The 22,339-nt window shown below is 39.5% G+C and overlaps 1 protein-coding gene and 1 pseudogene across 1 annotated transcript; both read left to right on the top strand.

Moving 5' to 3' along the window:
* Positions 1–6,971: 6,971 nt before the first annotated feature.
* Positions 6,972–10,517, top strand: LOC110288153 (annotated as a pseudogene).
* An 8,524-nt stretch (positions 10,518–19,041) lies between these two features.
* Positions 19,042–21,722, top strand: LOC110288154. The gene is made up of 3 exons (XM_021154583.1): positions 19,042–19,107; positions 19,537–19,646; positions 20,936–21,722. The coding sequence occupies exons 2-3, from the start codon at positions 19,618–19,620 to the stop codon at positions 21,606–21,608; spliced, it is 702 nt and encodes a 233-aa protein (XP_021010242.1). The 5' UTR covers positions 19,042–19,107; positions 19,537–19,617; the 3' UTR covers positions 21,609–21,722.
* Positions 21,723–22,339: the final 617 nt, after the last annotated feature.

The raw sequence follows: 22,339 nt of genomic DNA on the forward strand, positions 1-22,339 counted from the left end.
AGTATACTGAGATATAAGATACAATTTACAAAACAGATGAGACTGAAGAAGGAAGACCAAAGTGTGGACACTTTGCCCCTTCTTAGAATTGGAAACAATCACCCATGGAAGGAGTTACAGAGACAAAGTTTGGAGCTGAGACAAAAGGATGGACCATCTAGAGACTGCCATATCCAGGGATCCATCCCATAATTCGCCTCCAAACGATGACACCACTGCATCCACTAGCAAGCTTTTGCTGAAAGAACCCTGATATAACTGTCTCTTGTGACACTAGGCCAGGGCCTAGCAAACACATAAGTGGATGCTCACAGTCAGCTATTGGGTAGATCACAGGGCAGCCAATGGAGGAGCTAGAGAAAGTATCCAAGGAGCTAAAGAGAGCTGCAACCCTGTATGTGCAACAACATTATGAACTAACCAGTACACCAGAGCTCTTGACTCTAGCTGCGTATGTATCAAAAGATGGCCTAGTGGGCCATCACTGGAAAGAGAGGCCCATTGGACACGTAAAATTTATATGCCCCAGTACAGGGAAACGCCAGGGCCAAAAAATGGGAATGGGTGGGTAGAGAAGTGGGGGGCAGGGTATGGGGGTCTTTTGGGATAGCATTGGAATTGTAATTGAGGAAAATACGTAATAAAAATATATTAAAAAAATAAAGAGGGATATGAAGAATGGGCACAGGCCATAAGGGAGGAACTTAAAATATCAATTAGGGAAATACTCAGGTGGAGACAGAAGATAAAATTAGAAAAATCCAACCAAAGGTTGTTTAAAAAACAAACTTTAGTTTATCCAGTTAGTAAACAACAAAGACTAGCAGATTAGGATCAGGGATTCAAAAGGCAACCTATGGAGGTGTTAAAACTGAGAAATTTTAAAGAAAGCATAACAAATCATTCACTGTTTACAAAGCAATTTCAGACTTCTTGGGCTATTAAAAATAAAATAATCCCTGAAGACTAGAAGGATAAGGAATAAAGCAACATTAGGACTGGGGTAACATTTAAAATGGTTCTCATGGTGGAGAGATGAGGTGAAGAGATATCATGACAAAAGAAAGCCAGAGCTAGCAATATTTCTAAAGATTGGCTGCTTACTGTGGGTTGTTTTGGTGAGATAGAGGTAGAAGCTGAATAAGATGAAGAAACCTTGACATTGTGTCACTTGGCAGCCTGAAATACCTGGCACAAGATCACAGGAAAAAGACTTGAATAATTTTCTCAAGTTATGCAAGATCTAAAGGAAACTATACCTAGAGTTTTGCAAAGGTTGACTTCTGGTGTAGAAAGAAATACATGGGGTCCATCTGCAAGAAAGTTACATTAGCTTTTGAAAATATGAATGATGAATGCAAAGATGGAATCAGGACATTGAAGTAAGGCTAGCATCAATAGATGGGTAGATTAGATATACAGTTAATGTTAGACCTTGTTCATCTGATATGACTTTTTTTTTAATAGCAGAAGCTGCCACTAGAGGAATTGAGACAGAAGGCAGTGAAGTAGCAGAATAAAATCCACTTTGCTCTTAAGACTCCATTCTAAGTTAACTTGCCTTTAGAGAGACATGGTCCCCACTATTGAGGTCTGAGAAAAATCATGAACTGTCCTTACAAGTAGCAAAATACACACAGAAGCTACAGCTAGCTTAGTGGGCTATGAAAACATATCTTTCCCAGGTCAAGATTCACTTCTTTGATGTAGGCTCCTTCCTTGTAGTTTAACCAGATACTATAAACCAACTAGCTTAAAAACCAACATTTTTTTAATCTCTTAGGTAATGCCCAAGGCTTGGATTCTCCTGCTTGTGTTTTTTTTTTTTTTTGTCTTCCTTTTTTTAAACCTCCTTCTCTTAAACATGGAGTCACACTCCTATCCTCTTTGTTTGTGGCTGAAGCTTGGGCTAGAATAAAGCCTCTCATGTTTTTGCATCAGAGTTGTGATACCTGGTGGTCTCTCTCTCTCTCTCTCTCTCTCTCTCTCTCTTTTGTAATCTTGGCACAAAAAAAAACAAACCAAAATTTCAAATGTTTAATTGTGGTGAGCAGTATCATTTTAAAATGAACTGAAGAGAAAATCAAATTAATCTCAAAAGGCAGCTTATACCACTTGGGATATGTAAAAAAAAAAAAAATGTGGTAAAGGCAGACCTTCTACTTTTGAATATAGATCAGCAACAGAAAATGGGTAAACACTTTAGCAAAAAAACAAAACCTTGCAGGGGGGCCTCTTGAAGGCTTTAATGCCATAAAGGGAAAGTTTTCTTCCACAGGACAATTAAACATCACTTCTCTGAAAGCAGACATTGGGAGACCAGATAATAAGTATGAGGCAAATTCTATATACAATTTAAAAAACATAAAATGAGGCCAAAATCAAATATTTTGGCAAAGTTCTGTAGAGGATCAAAGGTCCAAACAAAGAATATTAGTAACCGATATTGAAATTGAAGGAATGTACGACACTGAAGCAGATATCACCATTAACTCTCAAAAATATTTGCCTACAGGATGTTAATTTCAAGAAGTAGACATCCAAACTCAAAGAGTTGGGACTTTGTCCCAAATAAAGCAAACCATCAGAGGGCTTAAATGTACAAGACCTGAAGATCAGATAGGAAAATTAAGGCATACATGTTGATATAGGCATAAACTTATGGGAAAGAGTTCTGGCACAACAGTGGAAAATAGAAATTAATATCACTTCAGTTTCAGAGATTGACCACAAAATTAGTCAGGTTCCTAAATAAGAAAAAAAGCTTATTACTTAAGGAATAGTATTAAAAATAGTTACAGCCTAGCCATGCTTTCCATCAAAAATACACAGAAGGGGCTGACAGTTCAGCTTGATTAGCATCAAGGAGCCACTGCTGATAAAAGAACAACACCCTTAGGATTCAGGTGCTTAGCTGGCCAACCAATTTGTATTTAACAATGAACTATGGAAAAAAAAATTACAGACACTGAAACAGCTATTCCAGGTGCGACTGGAGGCTCAGCAAATAGATGAGTGCACCACTCCATGCAATTCTCCTGTATTTTTCATTAAAAAGAAGTCTGGCAAATGGAGGATGTTAAAAGTTCTCAGAGCAATTAATAAGATTATTCAGCCAATAGAGTCTCTGCAACCTAGAATCCCATTGCCTAAATTGCTGTCTAAGGAATGGCCTATCATAGTGATTGATTTTTCACATTTGCTCTACATGAACATGATAAGGAAAGGTTGCATTCTCAATACCTATCTTGAATAAAACTTGTCCAATAAAAAGTTATCATTTGAAAGGCCTATAACAAGGAAGCCCTACCTTGTTTCAATATTTTGTACAACCCCCACTGGAGATTCATAAAAACATTTCATTAATTCATTATTTATCATTACATGAATTATGTCCTATTGGCTGATATAGGAAATAATGTCTAATGCAGACAAAAATAATTATGTTGCTAGATGGAAAAATTATGCCTGAAAAATTCCAAAGGAGGGGTTCTACTAATTTTCTTGGATATAGATTATGTCTAAACAAGGTTAGACCAAAAAGGTGCAAATTAAAATGAACAATCAAGGACACTTACTTATTTTAAAGAGCTAATAGGAGATTGTAATTGGCTAAAGCCTGCAACTGAGTTGGCTATTCAAGAGGTAAGCAGATTATTTGAAATTTATAAGGCTATACAAATTTAAATACCCCAAGGAAATTATCAGTAGAGGTGAGAAAGTAGCTCTGGTAGGAAGGAAATGACAGAGTGCACATCTAGATCATAAAGATTTAAAGATAGACTGCCTCTTAGTTATGTTGTCTTCTACTCAATCACATACAGGAATTCTTATACAGAGGGAAGGTTATATCTTAGATTGGATTTTTAGGACATAAACATAGTAAGAAATAAATAAAAAATAAAACTATTTTAAAAAAAATAACTATTTTTAAAAACTATTTTTTTAAAAAACATAAAACTATTTTTAGGACATAAACATAGTAAGAAATGAAATGCCTACAGAGAAAAGTTTCTGAATAGATGATAAAAGAAATGAGACTTTGGCAGTTAGCTTGATTGGATCCAACTGAAATACTTGTACCCTTTGCTAATGCAGGGATTGTCTCATTATGGAGACAAGATGATCATTGGCAGTAAATTCTTGGGAGAGATTAACAACAAATACCCTAAAGGCATGTGGCTTCAGTACAAAAAATGAACAAATTGGACTCTCCCTCATAGAATAGGAGCTCCAGTTTCTATCCCCTACATTTTACACTGATGCTAATAAATCAGGAAAGGTAGAATATAAATCAGAAGATATATGTAAGGTGGTTGAGTGACCCTGTAAATCGGTTGAAAAATATGAATTATATGCAATACTTATGTTGTTATAAGATTTTCTTTTTTTTCCTTTTTTATTGGCTATTTATTTATTTACATGTTAAATGTTGTCCCCAGTTCCAGTTTCCCTTCTAAAATACCACTATCACATCCCTTCTTTCCCTGCCTATATAAGGTTGCTCTGCCACCCACATACTCACACCCACCATAGTGCCCAAGCATCATTCTATGCTGGGGCATTAAGCCTCTAACAGACCAAGGCCTTCCATCTTATTGGTGCCAGCTAAGGTAATCCTTTGCTACATATGCAGCTGGAGTCATGGGTCCCTCCATGTATACTCTTTAGTTGGTGGTTTAGACCCTGGGAGATCTGGAGTATCTCGTTGCTTGATATTACTGTACTTCTTATGGGGTTTCAAACGCCTTTAGATTTTTCAATCCTCCTCCTAATTCTTCCATTGTGGTCCCTGTTCTCAGTCCAGTGGTTACCTGCAAGCGTCTGCATCTGTATTGGCCGGGCATTAGCAGAGCCTCTCAGGGGACAAATATACCAGGCTCCTGTCAGCAAGCAATTCATGGCATCAACAATAGGGTCTGGGTTTGGTGCCTACAGGTGGTGTAGATTCCAAGGCAGGACAGTCTCTGGATGGCCTTTTTTTTCAGTCTCTGTTCTACTCTTTGTCACTGTATTTCCTTTAGACCAGAACAATTCAGGTTTAAATTTTTGAGATGGGTGTGTGGCCCCGTCCTTCAACCAGAGACCACTGTATAGTGTCTCTCTCTGTTCCCTTTGTTGCGTATTTTAGGTAATGACATTCCTTTTGAATACTGGGAAACTCTGGTTTCCCGGGCATCTGGGACTTTCTGGGGGCCAACACTAGTTCCCCATTCTCCAGTGCTTCACAACTCAGTCCAATTTCTTGACCCTCTGTACTTCTCCCTGCCGTCTCATCCCACACCTGATTCAAGCCCCCAATTTGTTTCCCCTCTTCTCTCCTTCCCAGGTCCCTCCTTTCCTCTACCTCCCATGATCATTTTGTATCCTCTTTTGTATCCTCTTGTAGGTAGGAATGAAGCATCCACACTTTGGTTTTCCTTCTTCTTAAACTTCATATGGTCTGTGAGTTTTATTGTGTGTATTCCAAGCTTTTGGCCTAAAATCCACTTATCTGTGAGTAAGTACTGTAGAATCCAAAATAAATTCAAGAACACCCAGCCTCTTCCCCCTCTGAAGGGACTTTCCAAACTATACTAGCAGGCCAAGTGCAGAGCCATATAAGGAAGCTGGCTGACTAAACAATGCTGAGAAAAAACATAAGGGCAGGCAGAGTGAGGGACTGGGCCAAATCAACCAATGCCAGAAAGGATTACTTGCTATACCAATTAGAATAATCCAGCTATCCCTGTTGCCTAAATCTGCCCGGACAAGTTATAAAAATGGGGGTTCTTTGTTTGTTTAGCGTCTCCTCTTGCTTGAGTGCTGGGGGGGGGGTGCTGGGGAGCAATGCATTGGACCAATATAAAAGCTCTTGCAACATACAGAGATCTCAGTCTCTGTGGTCTTTGTGGTGGACTCCAACAATACCATGTTTGTTCTTTTGAGACTGTGTTACTTCACTCAGGATGATATTTTCTAGTTCAATTCATTTGCCTGTGAATTGCATGAAGTCCTTGCTTTAATGGCTGAGTAGTAATCCATGTGTAAATGTATCACATTTTCTGTATCCATTCTTTTCATTGAGGGGCCGCTTGGATGTGTCCAGCTTTTGGATATTATAAATATGGCTGCTATGAACATAGTGGAGAATGTGTCCATGTTACATATTGGAGCATGGAATATGCACAGGAATGGTATAGTTGGGTTCTCAGGTAGAACTATTTGCAATTTTCTGAGGAACCACCAAACTGTTTTCCAGAGTGATTGTACCAGCTTGCAATTCCACCAGAAATGAAGGAGTTTTCCTCTGTCTCCATATCCTAGACAGAATCTGCTGTCACCTGAGGTTTTAAATTAGCCATTCTGTCTGATGTGAAGTGGTTTCAGGGTCATTTTGATTTGCATTGCCCTGATGACTTGGGATGTTGATCTTTTTTTTTTTTTTTTTTTTTTTTGAGAAGCTTCTCAGACATTTGAGAATCCTTATTTGAGAATCCTTTGTTTAGGTTTGTACCACATTTTTAATAGGGTTATTTGTTTCTCTGGAATCGAACTTATTGAGATCTTTGTATATATTAGACAATAGCCCTCTATTGTATATATGGTTGCAATTTTGTCCTATTGACAGTGTCCTTTCCCTTATAGAAACATTTAGAAGCATTTTAATTTTATGAGATACCATTCATGTGTGGTTGATCTTAGAGCCTGAACCATTGGTGTTTTTGTCAGGAAATTTTCTCATGTGCTTTTTTGTCTCAAGGTTTTTCCCACGTTATCTTCTGTTAGATTCAGCATATCTAGTTTTATGTTGAGGTCCTTGATCCACTCTGCCTTGATCTTTGTACAAGGAGATAAGAATGGAAGAATTGGATGCATTCAAAAGGCACACGTGGTTTGTTGCAGGCATTGAGTGATCAATTAGCAGGCGCCTGGGTGCTGCATTGGACATGGAGCAAAACTGGTGCTGTCAGCTTGAGTTAGGACGGTAGATCTTTCATGGCGTCGAAGTGGCAACAGGTGCCAGTAGCAATGGTAAACCTCTGCAGCCTGGCCATGGCATTCAGGCAGGCAGTCCTGAGGAGTCAGCTGCCCAGTATGCAGTGATTGCCAACTTTCCTGCCTTTTATCTCATGGGGCTTCTGGGAATACTGGTGTGCAACCTGCTCAAGTGGAGGGGCTACCATTGCACAGCCCAAAAGGAAGGCAGGCCCAACACATGTGGAGGAGGCAGTGAGATCAATCCAGCCTATAGGACAGAGGATGACAATGAGGACACAATTGGAGTCCTGGTGTGCCTGGTCACAGAGAAGAAAAAGAATTCAGAAGCCCTGGAGGAGCTGTTGAAAGAATATCACAGCAAACAGCTGATACAGAAAAGCCACAGGCCTGTACTCAGGCTGTTGGAGGCATCCCAAAACATACCTCACATCTTCATACATCACCACAACTTCCACATTGTGAAGGTCCTGGCCTCACTCTCTGACGCCTGATGCTCCTGTTGTACCCAGAATTGGCCAGATGTGCTGCTGTCTCCTGAGGCAGCCGCTGCCACCACTCCTGCTTCCCCCCTTATCCTACTGCATCCATGGCTCCCAAGGCTAGTGTCAAGCCAGGATGTCAGAGCAAGATTACCATCTTGTCTGTGGGTATTAGAACCACTATGTTGTCTGGCTAAGTGAAAGCAAACTGGTCTTCTGATGGGCTGTCTAGAATTAGACACTCTGCCCTGTCCTGGCAGGTTCTGAAGGCTTCCTGCAGGAGGGAGAGCTACAGCTGAGACTGAGAACCAAGATGCAAAGGCCTAGCAGATAAAACAGAAAAGGCCAAGTCCTAGAGGTGGGACCTTCCACCCGATCAAAGATGCACCCTGCAGCACAGCACATGAGCAGGAGATCAAGAACCCACTCTAACCCTGAAACCCCGGTTACTTTCATGCAGGTTGCTGTAACCCTGTGCTTGTCCTGAACACATCATAGGAGTCCTCAGTCCCTTAGGGGTCAGATTTGGTGGAGAAGTGGTATCTGTACCTAGTCCCTAGCTCGTGCCTTGGGAACTATCCACTCTTGCCCATATCCTGGACCCTGGATGTGACTCTTTCTTCTGGCAGGCCCTATAAATGGAAAGGGTAGCAAAGCACCCTGTACTAGGGGCAGAATACTTGGGTTCTAAACCGGGGCTTATCCCTAGATACTGACTGTGATGTTGAGGGAGGATAGCACACAGAGTTCCCAGGACCTCTCCAGCTCTTTGCAGATTCTGGGGTGAGTTCTCTTGTGGGGAGAGCTTGACTTTCCTGCCCTCCCATTAGTGACATTATCTTGCCTGTTTTTGCTGCTTGCTGGGAATTGACCTTCATGGCTCACATGGGACTGTCTATTATGGTGATGCCTACAGAATGGTATTAACGCATCTGCCTGCCCTGAATCTGCTACTTCTTTGATTTTTTAATTGGATATTTTCTTTATTTACATTACAATTATTATCCACTTTCCCAGTTTACCTCCTTCCTGGAAACACCCTATCACATCCTCTCTTTCCCGTAGCTTCTATGATGGTGTTCTTCCATCCACCCACCCACTCCCACCTCACTACCCTCGATTCTGCTACACTTGGGCATCTATTGAGCCTTCATAGGACCAAGGATCAATACTCCCTGTGATCCATGACAAGGCCTCCTCTGCTACATATGAAGCTGAGCCATGTATACACATTTGTTAATGGCTTAGTCCCTGGGAGTTCTAGGGGGGTCTGGTTGGTGGATATTGTTCTTCCTATGGAAGTGCAAACCATTTCAACTCCTTCAGTACTTTCTCTAACTCCACTATTGGGGACCCCATGCTCAGTCCAAAGGCTGGCTACAAACATCCACCTTTGTATTTGGAAGACTCTGGCAGGTCCTATCATGAGACAACCATATCTTGCTCCTTTCAGCATGCACCTATTGGGATCCACAATAGTGTCTGGGTTTGGTAACTGTATATGGGATGAATCCCCAGTTGGGACAGTCTCTGGGTGGCCTTTCCTTTTGTCTCTGCTCAACACGTTATCTCTATATTTACTACTGTGAGTATTTTATCTATCCTAAGAAGGTCTGAAGCACCCACACTTTGGTCTTCCTTCTTCTTGAGCTTCATGTGGTCTGTGAATTGTAACCTGGGTATTCTGAGCATTTGGGCTAATATCCACTTATCAGTGAGTGCATGCCATCTGTATACTTTTGTGACTATGTTACCTCACTCAGGATGATATTTTCTAGTTCTACCCATTTGCTTAAGAATTTCATGAATTCATTGTTTTTAATAGCTGAGTAGTAATTCGTTGTGTAAATGTACTACATTTTCTGTATCCATTCCTCTGTTGGAGAACATCTGGGTTCTTTCCAGCTTCTGAATATTACAAATAAGGTTGCTATGAACATAGTGGAGCATGTAATAAGGAATAAGGAATTATTACTTTTAGGAGCATCTTCTCTGTATATACCCAGGAGAGGTACAGCTGGGTCTTCAGGTACTACTATGTACAATTTTCTAAGGAACTGCAAAACTGATTTCCAGATTGGTTGTACCAGCTTGCAATCCCACCAGCAATGTCTCAGTGTTCATCTTTCTCCACATCCTCACCAGCATACACAGTCACCTGAGTTTTTCATTTTATCCATTCTGACTGGTGTAAGAAGGAATCTCAGAGTTGTTTTGATTTGCATTTCACTGATGACTAATGTTGATGAACATTTCTTTAGGTGCTTCTCTGCCATTCAATATTCCTCAGTTGAAAATTCTTTGTTTAGCTCTTTATTCCATTTTTAATATGGTTATTTTATTTTCTGGAGTCTAACTTCTTGAGTTTGTAGTATATATTGAATATTAGCCCTCTATTCAGTGTAGGATTGGGAAGGACCTTTCTGCAATCTGTTGGTTGCCTTTTTTGTCCTATTTAGAGTGCCCTTTGCCTTACAGAAGCTTTTCAATTTTTTGAAGTCTCAATTGGTGATTCTTAGTCTTACAGTATAAGCTGTTGTTGTTCTGTTCAGGAATTTTCCCCCTGTGCCCATGTGTAACCTTCATCAGCCTAGGCAGGCTGGTTCAGACCATTCCCACTGAGGCGGGGCCACATGCTCTGCTGCTTCTCATCCCTCTCCATTGGTGTGACACTGCCTGCCACCTGACTAAGGCTGAACCGGTTCTCCAAGATTTTCCTGAGTTAATTGCAAACTGTGAATTTGGTGAGTTTCTGCTAAAAGGCTGTTCTGACAACTTCACAAGAAACTTGGCGTGACTGGAGATGAGCTCCCCTCTTTATAAGCACAGATTTTATTATTAAACAGTTGAACCTTGAGCAGACTAGCTTGTCTTGGTTCCATTATTTCTCTACCTGCCTAGATTCCCTCTTCTCTTTCAGCTCCAAGATGCCTCCCAGGCTCAAAGCTGGACATGAAAGCAATAGGCCGGCCCCAACAATTTGGCGAACCAACGTGGGAACTGGGAATGGCAGAGGATGTTGGAAGAAACACTGCTGATAGGGAGCTCCACCGATAGAAAATTCATACAGGAACACGAGAAGCAATAGGTATGGTACAATCTGAGCTGGAACAGGGGTGACTCGCACTGGATCCACTCAGGTCCAGCTGTGATACAGGATCTAGGAACGTAACAGGCAGTTGGCCACAGCTTCCAGAATCTGCTTTTTAGGCGAGAGAAATAAAAGGGTTTGGATTTAATAATCAGGTGGATTGGCCTCAGTTGGAAACTGAATCAGGCGGGAGGAAAATGGATTTTTTGAAACTCTCCCAGAGACAGAGAGAATCGGGGACACCCTGCTTTATTCTCTCTGGGCCCTACCGAAGAAGTTCTCTGCCCTCTTTGTGTTTTTGCCTAAGGTCTTGTCTAATGTCTGGTGCACCGGTCTGTTCACGTGTTCAATTCATGTATGTTCATGTCTAGTCGTCTGAATGACTGAATGTTCTGTGTTTCATGTGGGAAAATAAATGATGGCTAAAACTTTATCTTCCATTTTTTTAAGAGAGTGGCCACAAGCTTTAGCCAGGATCAGGCACAGCAGGAAGACCCCTGCTGTGATAACTGTTTTTTTAAGAAAGGGAGTCTGCAGCCTCATGGTTTTGGGGTGAAAATGTTGATAGATGGTTTTGTCCTAAGAAAATTCTTTGTAATCATGATTATTGCATTTAGCTAATGACAAAGTGCTTTTTAATTTATAATTATAGCTAGAAAAATTAATATTCTGTGATTGGTCTAAGTGTAGCCGCTTCATTTGTTTTTTTACTGGTAATGTGCTCTGCATGTCTTCACAATCAGCTCATAAATTATTGGTTAGGATTAAATAATTGTTACATTGGTAACAGAAGGTTAGCCTTAAATTGGCAATTCAAGAGTCTTTTCAAACACGTGGCATAAGCAGGCCAAAAAACTGGGCCTCCTAAGATACTTCTAGCTGAGAAAATATTTAATGTGATTCTTATCCCAGAAAGTAGAATTAGATAGATTTAAAACAATGTCTCTTTAATGAAGCATTAAAGCTTGCACTGTCATGTATTCATAGGTATAAATTGGCCACCAAATCTCACAATGTGGTAGTGAAGATTTAATGTTGATTCTAAAGTGATATATTGCTTTGAAATTGGGTATTGCTTTCCCAAGGCTGTAGATATTATTCTAACGTTGTGTAAGAAACTTAAAAATCATGGTTAAAAATTGCCAGTGTTCCTTTAACTGCAGCTGGCAGTTTGATCGCAAATTTAAGATTTTATACTCACCCATATATTGTTAATTAAGATAATTACAAGAGTAATCATCTTATGAGATCACTAACACAGCTCTCTGTGGCTATAGAGCCATACAAAATTCAGGGCAGCCTCAGTGAGGTTTGTGTGACTTTCTTTTGTTTTGCAAATGGTGTGCCTGAAGAAGTTCTTGAAATTTGCCTCTCCTTGCCTCCAGGGGTATTTTCTGTTAGCTAAAAGAGCACCTTTGCAGATCTAGCCAGATACTGTTTTAATAAAGTTCAAATTCAAAGTTTATAAAGTGTCAATTAGACTATAGAATTTATACAGGCATTACAATCTGGCTTGCCTACTTCATGTAAAGTTATTATAGGTTTAAAGTAACTGTTGTTCCAGAAAGGACTCAGAGGCAATATCTCTTTAATACTTAGGGTTTTAGTTTACTACAGAAGGCTTTGCAGAAAATAAAGAAAGCTTTTATAATTGTTATCAATTATAATCAATGGTAAGTAAATATTAACTGCCCATTTTAGTTAATGGTTATTAAATGTGCCCACAGCAATTCTTTAGCAGGCTGCATTGTGACTAAGGTTGTGAAAACCTTAGCTGTCATTAAGCTGACCCTAAGCAGAGCCGCTTTATCCTTACTCTAAACATTTATCTGGTTCCTGTAAATCCTCTTGAGTCATTCCTTTGTTTCCTGTCAGGTAACTTCAAGGTTCTTTGCCTGCTGTGACTTCCTATCCCTTTTATTTTCTGTATTCTTTGCCAAGAGAAACCATTGTTCTTATCCTCCCAGCCAGCCAGATGCTGACTACAGCTGGGCAGGGCCTTGGGGCATGCAGCTTTCCCTGAGCTTGGTGAGACAGGAGGCTGGCAGAAAGTGGGCGGGCTTTGTAGGGAACTCATGGGAGGGCTTTGCTTGTCATTGCCCCCATGAGCCTCCACCTGTCCCCGCCAGGGTAGCCATATTTTTCCAGGTAAGACTCGGGGAGTTCCGCCGCCCTCGCTTGGGTTTCCTAGCCTACAACAGATTGTGCGGCCTTTAGCCTCTTCTGCCTGAGAGGAAGACCAAGGTGGTGGTGGGAGGGGAGGTAGCATCCAAAGCTGGCACTGACAAAAGCGTGTACCACCTCTGCTTCTGCAGCAGGTCAAAATCCAGAGTCCTTTTCAGAGTGGCTCTGCATGCCATGGTGGGGGGTGGCTGAGGCTCAGCTCGTGTGGGGCTGGGAAGGATGGGGGCAAACGGGCCCTCTGAGGTGCCCGGTGGATGTGGGGACCGGGACAGTGGAGCTGTGACAAGACAGGTGGGCGAGGCCATGGTGCTCATCTCAAAGCACAGTTTCAGCATCCTATTAAAACTACTGTGGTGCTAATAAAGAATTATAAGCTATATTCATGTATTTTGGAAAACCTATAACAAAATTGTGTCTTAGGAACCTGACAAAGTGTCTGTTCCTTGTTCAAAACAGCAATTAAATTGGTTATTACAGAATATTAATAATTGATTTATTGCATACCATCATTTTGAATAAAATTGACAATCATTATCCCAAAGATAAAAAATGTTTTTATGCATGCTTTTGTATCTTCTATAAATGCATGCATGCATGCATGCATCCCAATTATTGTGTTTATAAACAACTCCTATATGGGAAATAAGTAGATGGGAATTAGAGCACACGTTTAATTTTTTGAGTTTCCTCCTGTTTCAGCACAGATAATTAAGTTGTGCGCTGTGAATGGTGTTTTAAAATGCTGAACAATCTAACCTTAATTTGTATATTAATAGTCAATATTATATCTCATAGCTCACAATTGCTTAAGATTGTTCATCCCTCGGATGCTATTATTTCTCAAATTTGCAATTGCTTATGCATATACAACTCATAAGTAAAAATGCTAGATTTATATTTCAGGCAGTCTATAAGTCCTACATATAAGATAGATTGGATATATAATCTCATTCTTTATATATTCAAAACAGTTATGGTTTAAGATAATATCTTAGTATTCTTGGAAATTGTGCATGTCAAATTGTAAAAAATTCTTTGCTCTTATCGTCCTCAGTTATTACTTGTTTCCACATAATAGTGTTAATTCTTGAGGACTTATACTTAATAAATTGCTACAAATAAATGCTCTTATTTCTGAGTTAATAAATAAATTATACACATGTGACTCTTAATAACTTTTCTAGCTTTCTAGTTACAATTGCTCTTTAAAAGAAACAATTGAAAGTACAATTAGGCACTGCCCATGTTACATTAACACTGACTATAACATTCAAGTATTTAAGATGCTCTGTCAACAAATTATTAAGTCTCAAGGACAAGGTATTGTGGAACTTTAAAACTCTAGATTCTTAAAAGACAAAGAAGGGGGAAATTACATCCACGTGCATATGATTTAAATCATACTTTTATTTTAGAATTTTGAAATTTAGATGTCAAAGAACTTAATAAATGCCTTATAGGATCTTAAAAGGATCTACTTATTGGCATATGGCTTGATCCTGAACAGCTACCTTATTAGGAAAGGGAAAAGCATAGGTTTTCTTCACAGAACACTGCAGAAACATGATGGCTAATTTTTGTGTCAAGCTGACAGGTAAGTTCACTCAGTGTCCTGACTTTATTACATGGAAGCTGAATTGGGTACATGTTTTCAACCCATCCTTGCTTGACATTTTTCCAGTTTGGACAAGCGAAGCTGCCTTGCTTCAAGCTTTTTAACCTTGTGGAAAAAAAATCAGAGACTACTTAATCTGACTTAGAAAGATTAGTCATATAATAGAGTCATAATAATTCACCTCTTTCTTTCAATGTGACCAGGTATTATAACTCCATTTTGGACTGGTCTAGTAATAATTCTAATATTAGAGATTCCTATTATAGCAAAACAAAAACTTAATTACCTAGCAAAGTTAATTTGGAACACAGCCTCCACTTCCAGAGAATCTCTGGCCTTTCTGCTAATTCTCAAAGTCAGCTCCCCCACACAGGGAGGCCACATCCTTAGCTTGGTTGTTGCTACTTTGCAACTGAATGGAGGACTTCTCCAAAGAAGCTTTTATACTGTTGCTTTTCATTGCCCTACCTTTGTTTCTCAAGCAGGTCAGCCATGCCATTCAGCCTGACTGCAGCAGGAGTAAAACCTTACCTCCACCAGTGCAGGTGGCAGTTATTAATCTTCATCAAGAAGCATTTTAAGTACATATTGTGGCCTTTGTCTGATATGAGAGTAAAGTGTGCTATGAGGGCTGGTTAGTCAATGATGGGCAACCAGATCTCGAAATCATACCTATCTGAGACAGGGGTACATGCTAAGAGGTCATGGCTGTTAATAATACACAAAGCCATGCTTTGTGTAAAATAAACACACACAAGCTGCACATACACTCCTATGATGGATAAGGATGATTTGAGAAGTTCTAGGATGCTAAGGCAGGCACAACCACCAGTCACCATAACTCTCAGGCAGGACTATAGAGCATAAACTAATTTTATGCCTCAGTCCAGTTTTGTTTAATATTATTTAAATGGGGGAAAATGTAGCCTTCTTCAGCCTAGGCAGGCTGATTCTACCATTCCCATTGAGGTGGGGCCACCTGCTGTGCTGCTTCTCATCCCTCTCCTTTGATGTGACACTGCCTGCCACCTCCTGATTCCAAGATTTTCCGGAGTTAACTGCAAACTCTGAATTGGGTGAGTTTCTACTAAAAGGTTGTTCTGACAACTTCACAAGAAACTTGGTGTGACTGGAGATGGGCTCCCCTCTTTATAAGCACAGATTATATTATTTAACTTTTGAACTTGAGCAGACTAGCTTGTCTTGGTTCCATTATTTCTCTACCTGCCTAGGTTCCCTCTTCTCTTTCAGCTCCAAGATGCCTCCCAGGCTCAAACCTGGATGCTAGAGCCTCAGAAAGGCCCCAACACACATGTTTTCCAGGCTTTCTTCTCTATAAGTTTCAGTGTCTCTGGTTTTATGTGGAGGTGCTTGATTCACTCAGACTTGAACTTTGTACAAGGAGATAGGAATGGGTTGATTTGCATTCTTTTAAATGTTGAGAAACAGTTGAACAAGAACCATTTGTTAAAAATGCTGTCTCTCTATCAGCAGACCTGGGAGACTAGCTCTCTCCTCTGAGTTTCAGTGGTCAGAGCAGTCTCGCAGACAAGCTCACCTCTTACAGGGAAGCTGCACAGTTATCTGGCGTTTGGACCTCCTCCTGGCCGAAGATGAAGGGACAAAACAGAACCTTTCCCAGAAGCTGTGTTGCTTTGGCCTGTCCCAGAAGCTGTTAATTTCAGTAGTCCACACTCTAACCTGTGCAGACTACTTTCTGTGGAGTCCCGGAACCAAAGTGGCTCCAGTGGATCCTGAGGCTAGGGCCTCCCAGGCCGGACGGACACCTGACCTCTGGCCAGGAAGGTGGCCGGATATCTGAAGCCCGAAAATGGCGCTGCCTCAGAAGCTCTGTGGCTCTCGCCTGTCCCAGAAGCTGTTAGCTTCTGTAGTCCACACTCTCACCTGTGCAGGCTACTTTCTGAGGAGTCCGGGAACCAAGGTGGCTTCCGCTGATCCTGAGACAAAAACCTCCCGGGCCAGGCAGACCCATGTCCTCTGGCCTGGAAGGTGGCCAGATGTCTGGAGCCTGAAAATGGTGATGCATCAGAAGCTCTGTGGCTCTCGCCTGTCCCAGAAGCTGTTACCTTCTGTAGTCCACACTCTCACCTGTGCAGTCTGCTTTCTCCCAAGTCTGGGAACCAAGGTGGCTCCCGCTGATCCTGAGTCAAAATCCTAGCCTCCAAGGCCGGGCGCATCCCCTGTCTTCTGGCCGGGAAGGTGGCTGGATGAGGAGCTAGAGAAAGCACCCAAGGAAATAAAGGGAACTGCAACCCTATAGGTGGAACAACAATATGAACTAACCAGTACCCCGGAGCTCTTGTCTCTAGCTGCATATGTATCAAAAGATGGCCTAGTNGGCCATCACTGNAAAGAGAGGCCCATTGGACTTGCAAACTTTATATGCCCCAGTACAGGGGAACCCCAGGGCCAAAAAGGGGGAGTGGGTGGTTAGGGGATTGGGGGGGTGGGTATGGGGTACTCTTGGGATAGCATTGAAAATGTAAACGAGGAAAATACCCAATAAAAAATAAATTAAAAAAAGAGCTTTTGAGGTATCTCAATACATGACTTCAATTTTGACTACTGTTAAGTAGTAATATTGCATGTGTTTACAACTTTTTGTGTAAATACATAACAGTCATGATAAAAGTATAAAACACCAAGTAGAAAAGGAGATGTCTTTCTCACACAATCAATATTTCCCAGAACCTCTGAAAATATACATATTTAATATAGAATCTGCTTCTGTGTCTAAGACACAATTGAATTCCTTGTGGACGAAAATGTTAAAAGGAAATGGTCACATTGTATCTCTATAGTGAAATCTCTTCCTCTCTTCTACTGTGAAATTCCATTTAAAACAATTTTCTTTGTTATGGCTTTCATAATGTATAGTGGCTACTTGAAAAGTGACAATAATTATAAGTGATGTCAGCTTGGTTCCAAAAGACTTATATGGCATGTTTCAATTCATGTATGAATGATAGATTTTAAACTTTTATATATGCATTTTAATCCAGTTACTACAGAGTTAATGTAGCTAGTAATAGAACAGAGGAAAGGATCATCCAAGGAAAAGTAAGTAGAGTGTAGTAATGTAATGAGTAAAGAGGAATGTAGAATGTGATTGGAATGGGAGGAATGGGTAAAGTTGAGACTATGGTAAGGAACAAACAATATCAAGGCCTTTGTAAAAAACTTACAGAAACCTCTATTATAGAACCTTCTTAAAATATGTAAATATACAATTGGAATTTAAATTCAGTCACAATAAAATGGTCGAAATAATTCCCTAACTAGATATCTTAAGTCACCAATAAAACCTCCAGTGTCAGGAATAGGTTACATCATGTTGAGTCATTGGCCCAGGGTTCCATAAGCTGGCTTCCAACTAAAACTAAGCACCACAGGCTATTTTAATAGCATTGCTAACTCTATACAATATGATGTTATGGCCCTAATGTGAAATACACTATTACTTATGTAACAGAATATGGAGAAATGGAGGTGATTTCCAAATATAAGCTTTACCACTACTGAGTAGTATTCATGGTACTGGATGTGCCATATTATGAGAGGAGGAAATTAACCATAAATATCAATTAGCAGCAAATCCTGAGAACAAAAAGAGTGACTTGGCTGGAAATATACTGGTATAATTGTATAATAAAAGTTATGTGATTAACCATTACCTATTGGTTGGATTAAAGGACTATTCTATGATATGGCGTGCATACAAGACAATGTTGAAGAGTAAAGGACCCAAAGATTATATAGTTTATAGGAAACCATCTACTATTATTCTATTAAAGGGACATTGTAATAAAATGAGTGCTAAAGAAATACTGCTAAACACACTCACACTCATCATAGAGATGTCTTATTAATCAGATGGTAATTAAAACACAGTGCCACACAATTGGACAATGTACAGAGTCTGAGAGACATTGAAATACCAAGTCCTAAATGAGATGGCTTCATCAAACCCCTCCCCTCGAGTCATGAGAATCTATGTAGAAGAGGAGGAGAAAATATTTTAGGAGTAGAGATTTTAAATGACTCTTAGGAAACACTCTACTCCAGACACAATATGACTGACACCACATAAAATTTCAGAACATCTTTGACAAGACACATAAGGTCTAAACACTATCAGAGAAGAAAATATGCTAGTATTGTAACAGCGTAGTAGACACAAAGAATCACCACTAACCAATAAAGTGTTTGCAATTGATGCCTGCTAGGCAAAAGAAATTCTAATTTGTACAATGCCATATAACTGGGCATATTCATCACATGCAATGTTAGGCCTCATGACCAGGAATAGGTGGCCAACACGGAAATAACATCATTCATTGATTTTGTATTTTTTATTTTTCTAAAATTTGTATGATTAATGGGGATTTTGTACACATACACACATGGAGCAAATGCTGAATGCACATCAAGTTGAGTGAGTAAGAGATGTGGTAGCAATGGGAATGGAAAACTTGATGAAGGGCAAATTCCTCAACAAACAATCCAGTATGAGGAAATTTTAAATTAATAAATGAATTAGAACAATGTCATATTAAAACTTTTCACATACGAAAGTTGTAGTAACCTCGACTTGCCTTTAAAATTATTTGCATCAATTCCAGTTCATTGTTCATAATCTACCATTCTTCTCTGGTGGCCATGGAAACATCAGAATTTCTAGAATCACATTTGGTTGTCACTAATATTTGGTCTTCATACATACAACACACAAAGAGGCAAGTATTTTATATTTGGCACATAGTTTTTATTAACCATTTTCAATTTCAAAGGTCACTGACATGATTAGGCTATATCTTGAAATAATTTACATGTGAGAAAATTCTTAATGATATCATAATGTAGGGAAGCCTGTATGATTCTTTGAGGATTCAGGAGGCTGTAATACCCATTACTTCTTTGTAGTTTCTTAGAGTTTACCATGTGACTTAGCATCTCTTTGTGCTGTCCTATGTATAAAATGGGATAATGATTGTTTGGATCTCATTGGAGGTTGAGAAATATCAGATGTGTTAATCACCCTGAAGGATGTTAATGAACCTCAAATTAAAGCACAGGAGAGGAATAGAAAGTTTTGAGACAGGGGTTGATTAGTGATATACTTTTCTGAGCTGAAATACCTGTCTAACAGAACTTCTTTACTAAAGGTGACTCACTTCTTGTGTGTCCCATCTTTGTTCAACATTTCCTGTTATTTGGAAGATATTTATAATGTCAGCTTCTTTTAAATGGATCTCTTCACCCTTGATACACAAAGGTATAAACATAAAAATTGTATGGAGGTTTGAAAATTGTATCTTTCTAAAAAAAACCTATATCTACCTCATGGGATTTAGAGTTGGGTAAAACAAGATCCTTCCAGGCTATACTTCATTTGTCTTACACATCAGCTTTCCTTACCACTGTTTCACTTCTGTTTCAAAACACATTGTTCTTCACATACACTGTCTCAGACATGCCTTGAAATGGGAATAGGCAGAGTGTTACACAAGCCACTATCTCTTGCAAACTGATGGTTTTAATCTTGCTGGTGTATCAATGTTTTCCTTGCAAAGAGATCCAGTTTGTAGAATCTTCAAACCTTCTATATAGGCAGAAGCAATGTCATTGTCTATGTGATTTTGCCAACTACATTTCTTCCCAAGTACTAATGGCATCCAGTAGCACATATATTTAATGAGCATTAATACTACACACAAAATACGAACTGAAAGTTGATCTAATTAACTTTGCACATAGTATGTGTGGAGACATAGTTTTGTATTGAAGGAGACAGTTACATAACATAGTCATGATAATTTATATATTTCAATCAAATTAACCACATACTCTGAAGTTGAAACATTAGTTCATTGTTGGAAATGGTAAAAATAACCATATTTCCTCATGTTTTACATATAGATTTTATTTTTTGTCACTGAGTAGAGAATTTAGGTGGTCACACATGATTTGATATCACATGTACACATATATAATCACGAATATGAACACATACAAAGAAATACATATAGAACTCAAGTACAGAATTTGGACATCAAATGATATATCTCTATCATTTGTCTTTTCTTTTCATTCTTTCAGCAGTCACTAGAGATGGATTCAGTGTGTATATAAATCCCATTACCATAGTTTTTAAAATGCAATTATTCTGAGCAATATCTCTGATTATTACTCTCATATGAGTTATTTGAAAATATTTATATATTTCAAACACAGTTGAAATAAAAGTCAGCTTACATGTGATAATTTAAATTCACTTTTCAATATTAATTTCATGCATAGAATAGACAACAAATATGTATACTTTATGGAAGTAGGGCAAAATTGATGCCCAAAATATATTATAGGGTATATTTCTTCCATTTTCTTAGATTTCTAGACTTCCTATATTCTTATCTGATGTGTCTTTAAACCAAATCTATATGCAGGCTATTTAAATACAACTATTCAACTATATAGACATTGCTATTCAAGGTGACTCACTTTGTTTCTGATGTTCCTTTTTGTTCCTGGCTTTACTTTATGCTTGTTCAATCCAATCTTCAGGTTTTCCAAAGAGAAGAAGAACATCTTCAAGTTGACTGGCCTCTTTAGCAGCCTATCAGCTTTGGTGTTTGAAATAGCCATTGCCAGCAATCAATGCTGGCGCCTATGGGAATTTGAAGACGATGATGTACAGTTTGTGTCCTTTGGACTTTGGGGAGTTTATTACCCTAAAGTATTTAACATCTCAGGAACACTAGTCAAGATGCTGGTTCACAATCCTATTGATTCAACATGGACCATTTCACGTGAATTTCAGTATGCACAGAACCTGATATTATGGGCTATTTTTATGAAGCCTGCAGTTCTGGTTTTCAGTGTGATAGCTTACAAGATGAGCTGCATGAAAGATCCATTTCTGAAGATGCAGATATATTGCTACAAGTTCTCAACCTTAGTTTTGGGTATTAGCAGTCTTTTTATATTTGTTGCTGTGAGCTGGAACCATATGGTAGATCTTTATGGCCAAACTACTCTTGACTTCCCACCCAAATTTCCTGTCCAGAAAGAAGCCTTGAAAAACAAACATGTGACTGCTGTATTTCCAGTGGGGATCCTGACTGCCACCATGTCACTTTTTGGTGGGATCATGTTTCTATCTGAGATAAGCTATTTGAAAATACACAGTCAAGTTAAGGCCAAGAGTGTTTCCAAAGTACCCCTTCAAGAGGCCTGAAGTGAAGCCTCCTGCATAGCCAACATCTGTCAGATGGCTCTTAGAAGAAATTTACAATGGACATACAAAACTTATGTAGTCACCAACTTGTTCTAATAAATCACCAATTTTATCACCTGTGTTTCTTTTTTTCTTTTAAATTAGTTTATATTTTTACACTCCATATTTTATTGTATCCCATGTCCAACCTCTAACTCTTCCACATCCCATACTTCCTGCCAACCCCCTGTCTTGACTTGGATGTTTTTATCCCCAACCCACCTGACCTCTAAATTCCCTGGGGCCTCCAGTTTCTTGAGGGTTATGTACATTATCTCTGAATGAACACAGACCTGGAAGTACCGTACTCTTTGTGGGTTTGGGGCCTCATATCAGCTGGCATATGCTGCCTGTTTCGTGATCCAGTTTTTGAGAGATCTCGGGGGTCCAGAGTAATTGAGACTGCTGGTCATCCTACAGGTTTGCCCTTCTCCTCAGCTTCTTTCAGCTTTCCCTAATTCAACAGCTGCTTCTCTCCTCTGACTCTTTCAGCTACTTATTGGGTCTTCTGGAGTGCAGTGATGCTAGGTCCATTTGTGTGAGTGCTCCATAGCCTCAGTAATAATTTCACACGTGGGGACCTCCCTTTGAGCTGGATCCCTCTTTGGGCCTATCACTGGATCTTATTTTCCACATGCTCCTGTTTCTTTCACACAGGAACAAATATGGGTCAGAGATGTGACCAGGCTCAC

This window comes from Mus caroli, unplaced genomic scaffold, assembly GCF_900094665.2.
Source record: "Mus caroli unplaced genomic scaffold, CAROLI_EIJ_v1.1 scaffold_13714_1, whole genome shotgun sequence".
Lineage (NCBI taxonomy): Eukaryota > Metazoa > Chordata > Mammalia > Rodentia > Muridae > Mus > Mus caroli.

Coding starts and splice junctions, on each gene's coding strand:
- LOC110288154 (XM_021154583.1), top strand. CDS start 19,618: ATGGATCTCTTCACCCTTGATACACAAAG. Junction 19,647..20,935: donor TTCACCCTTGATACACAAAG/GTATAAACATAA, acceptor TCCAATCTTCAG/GTTTTCCAAAGAGAAGAAGA.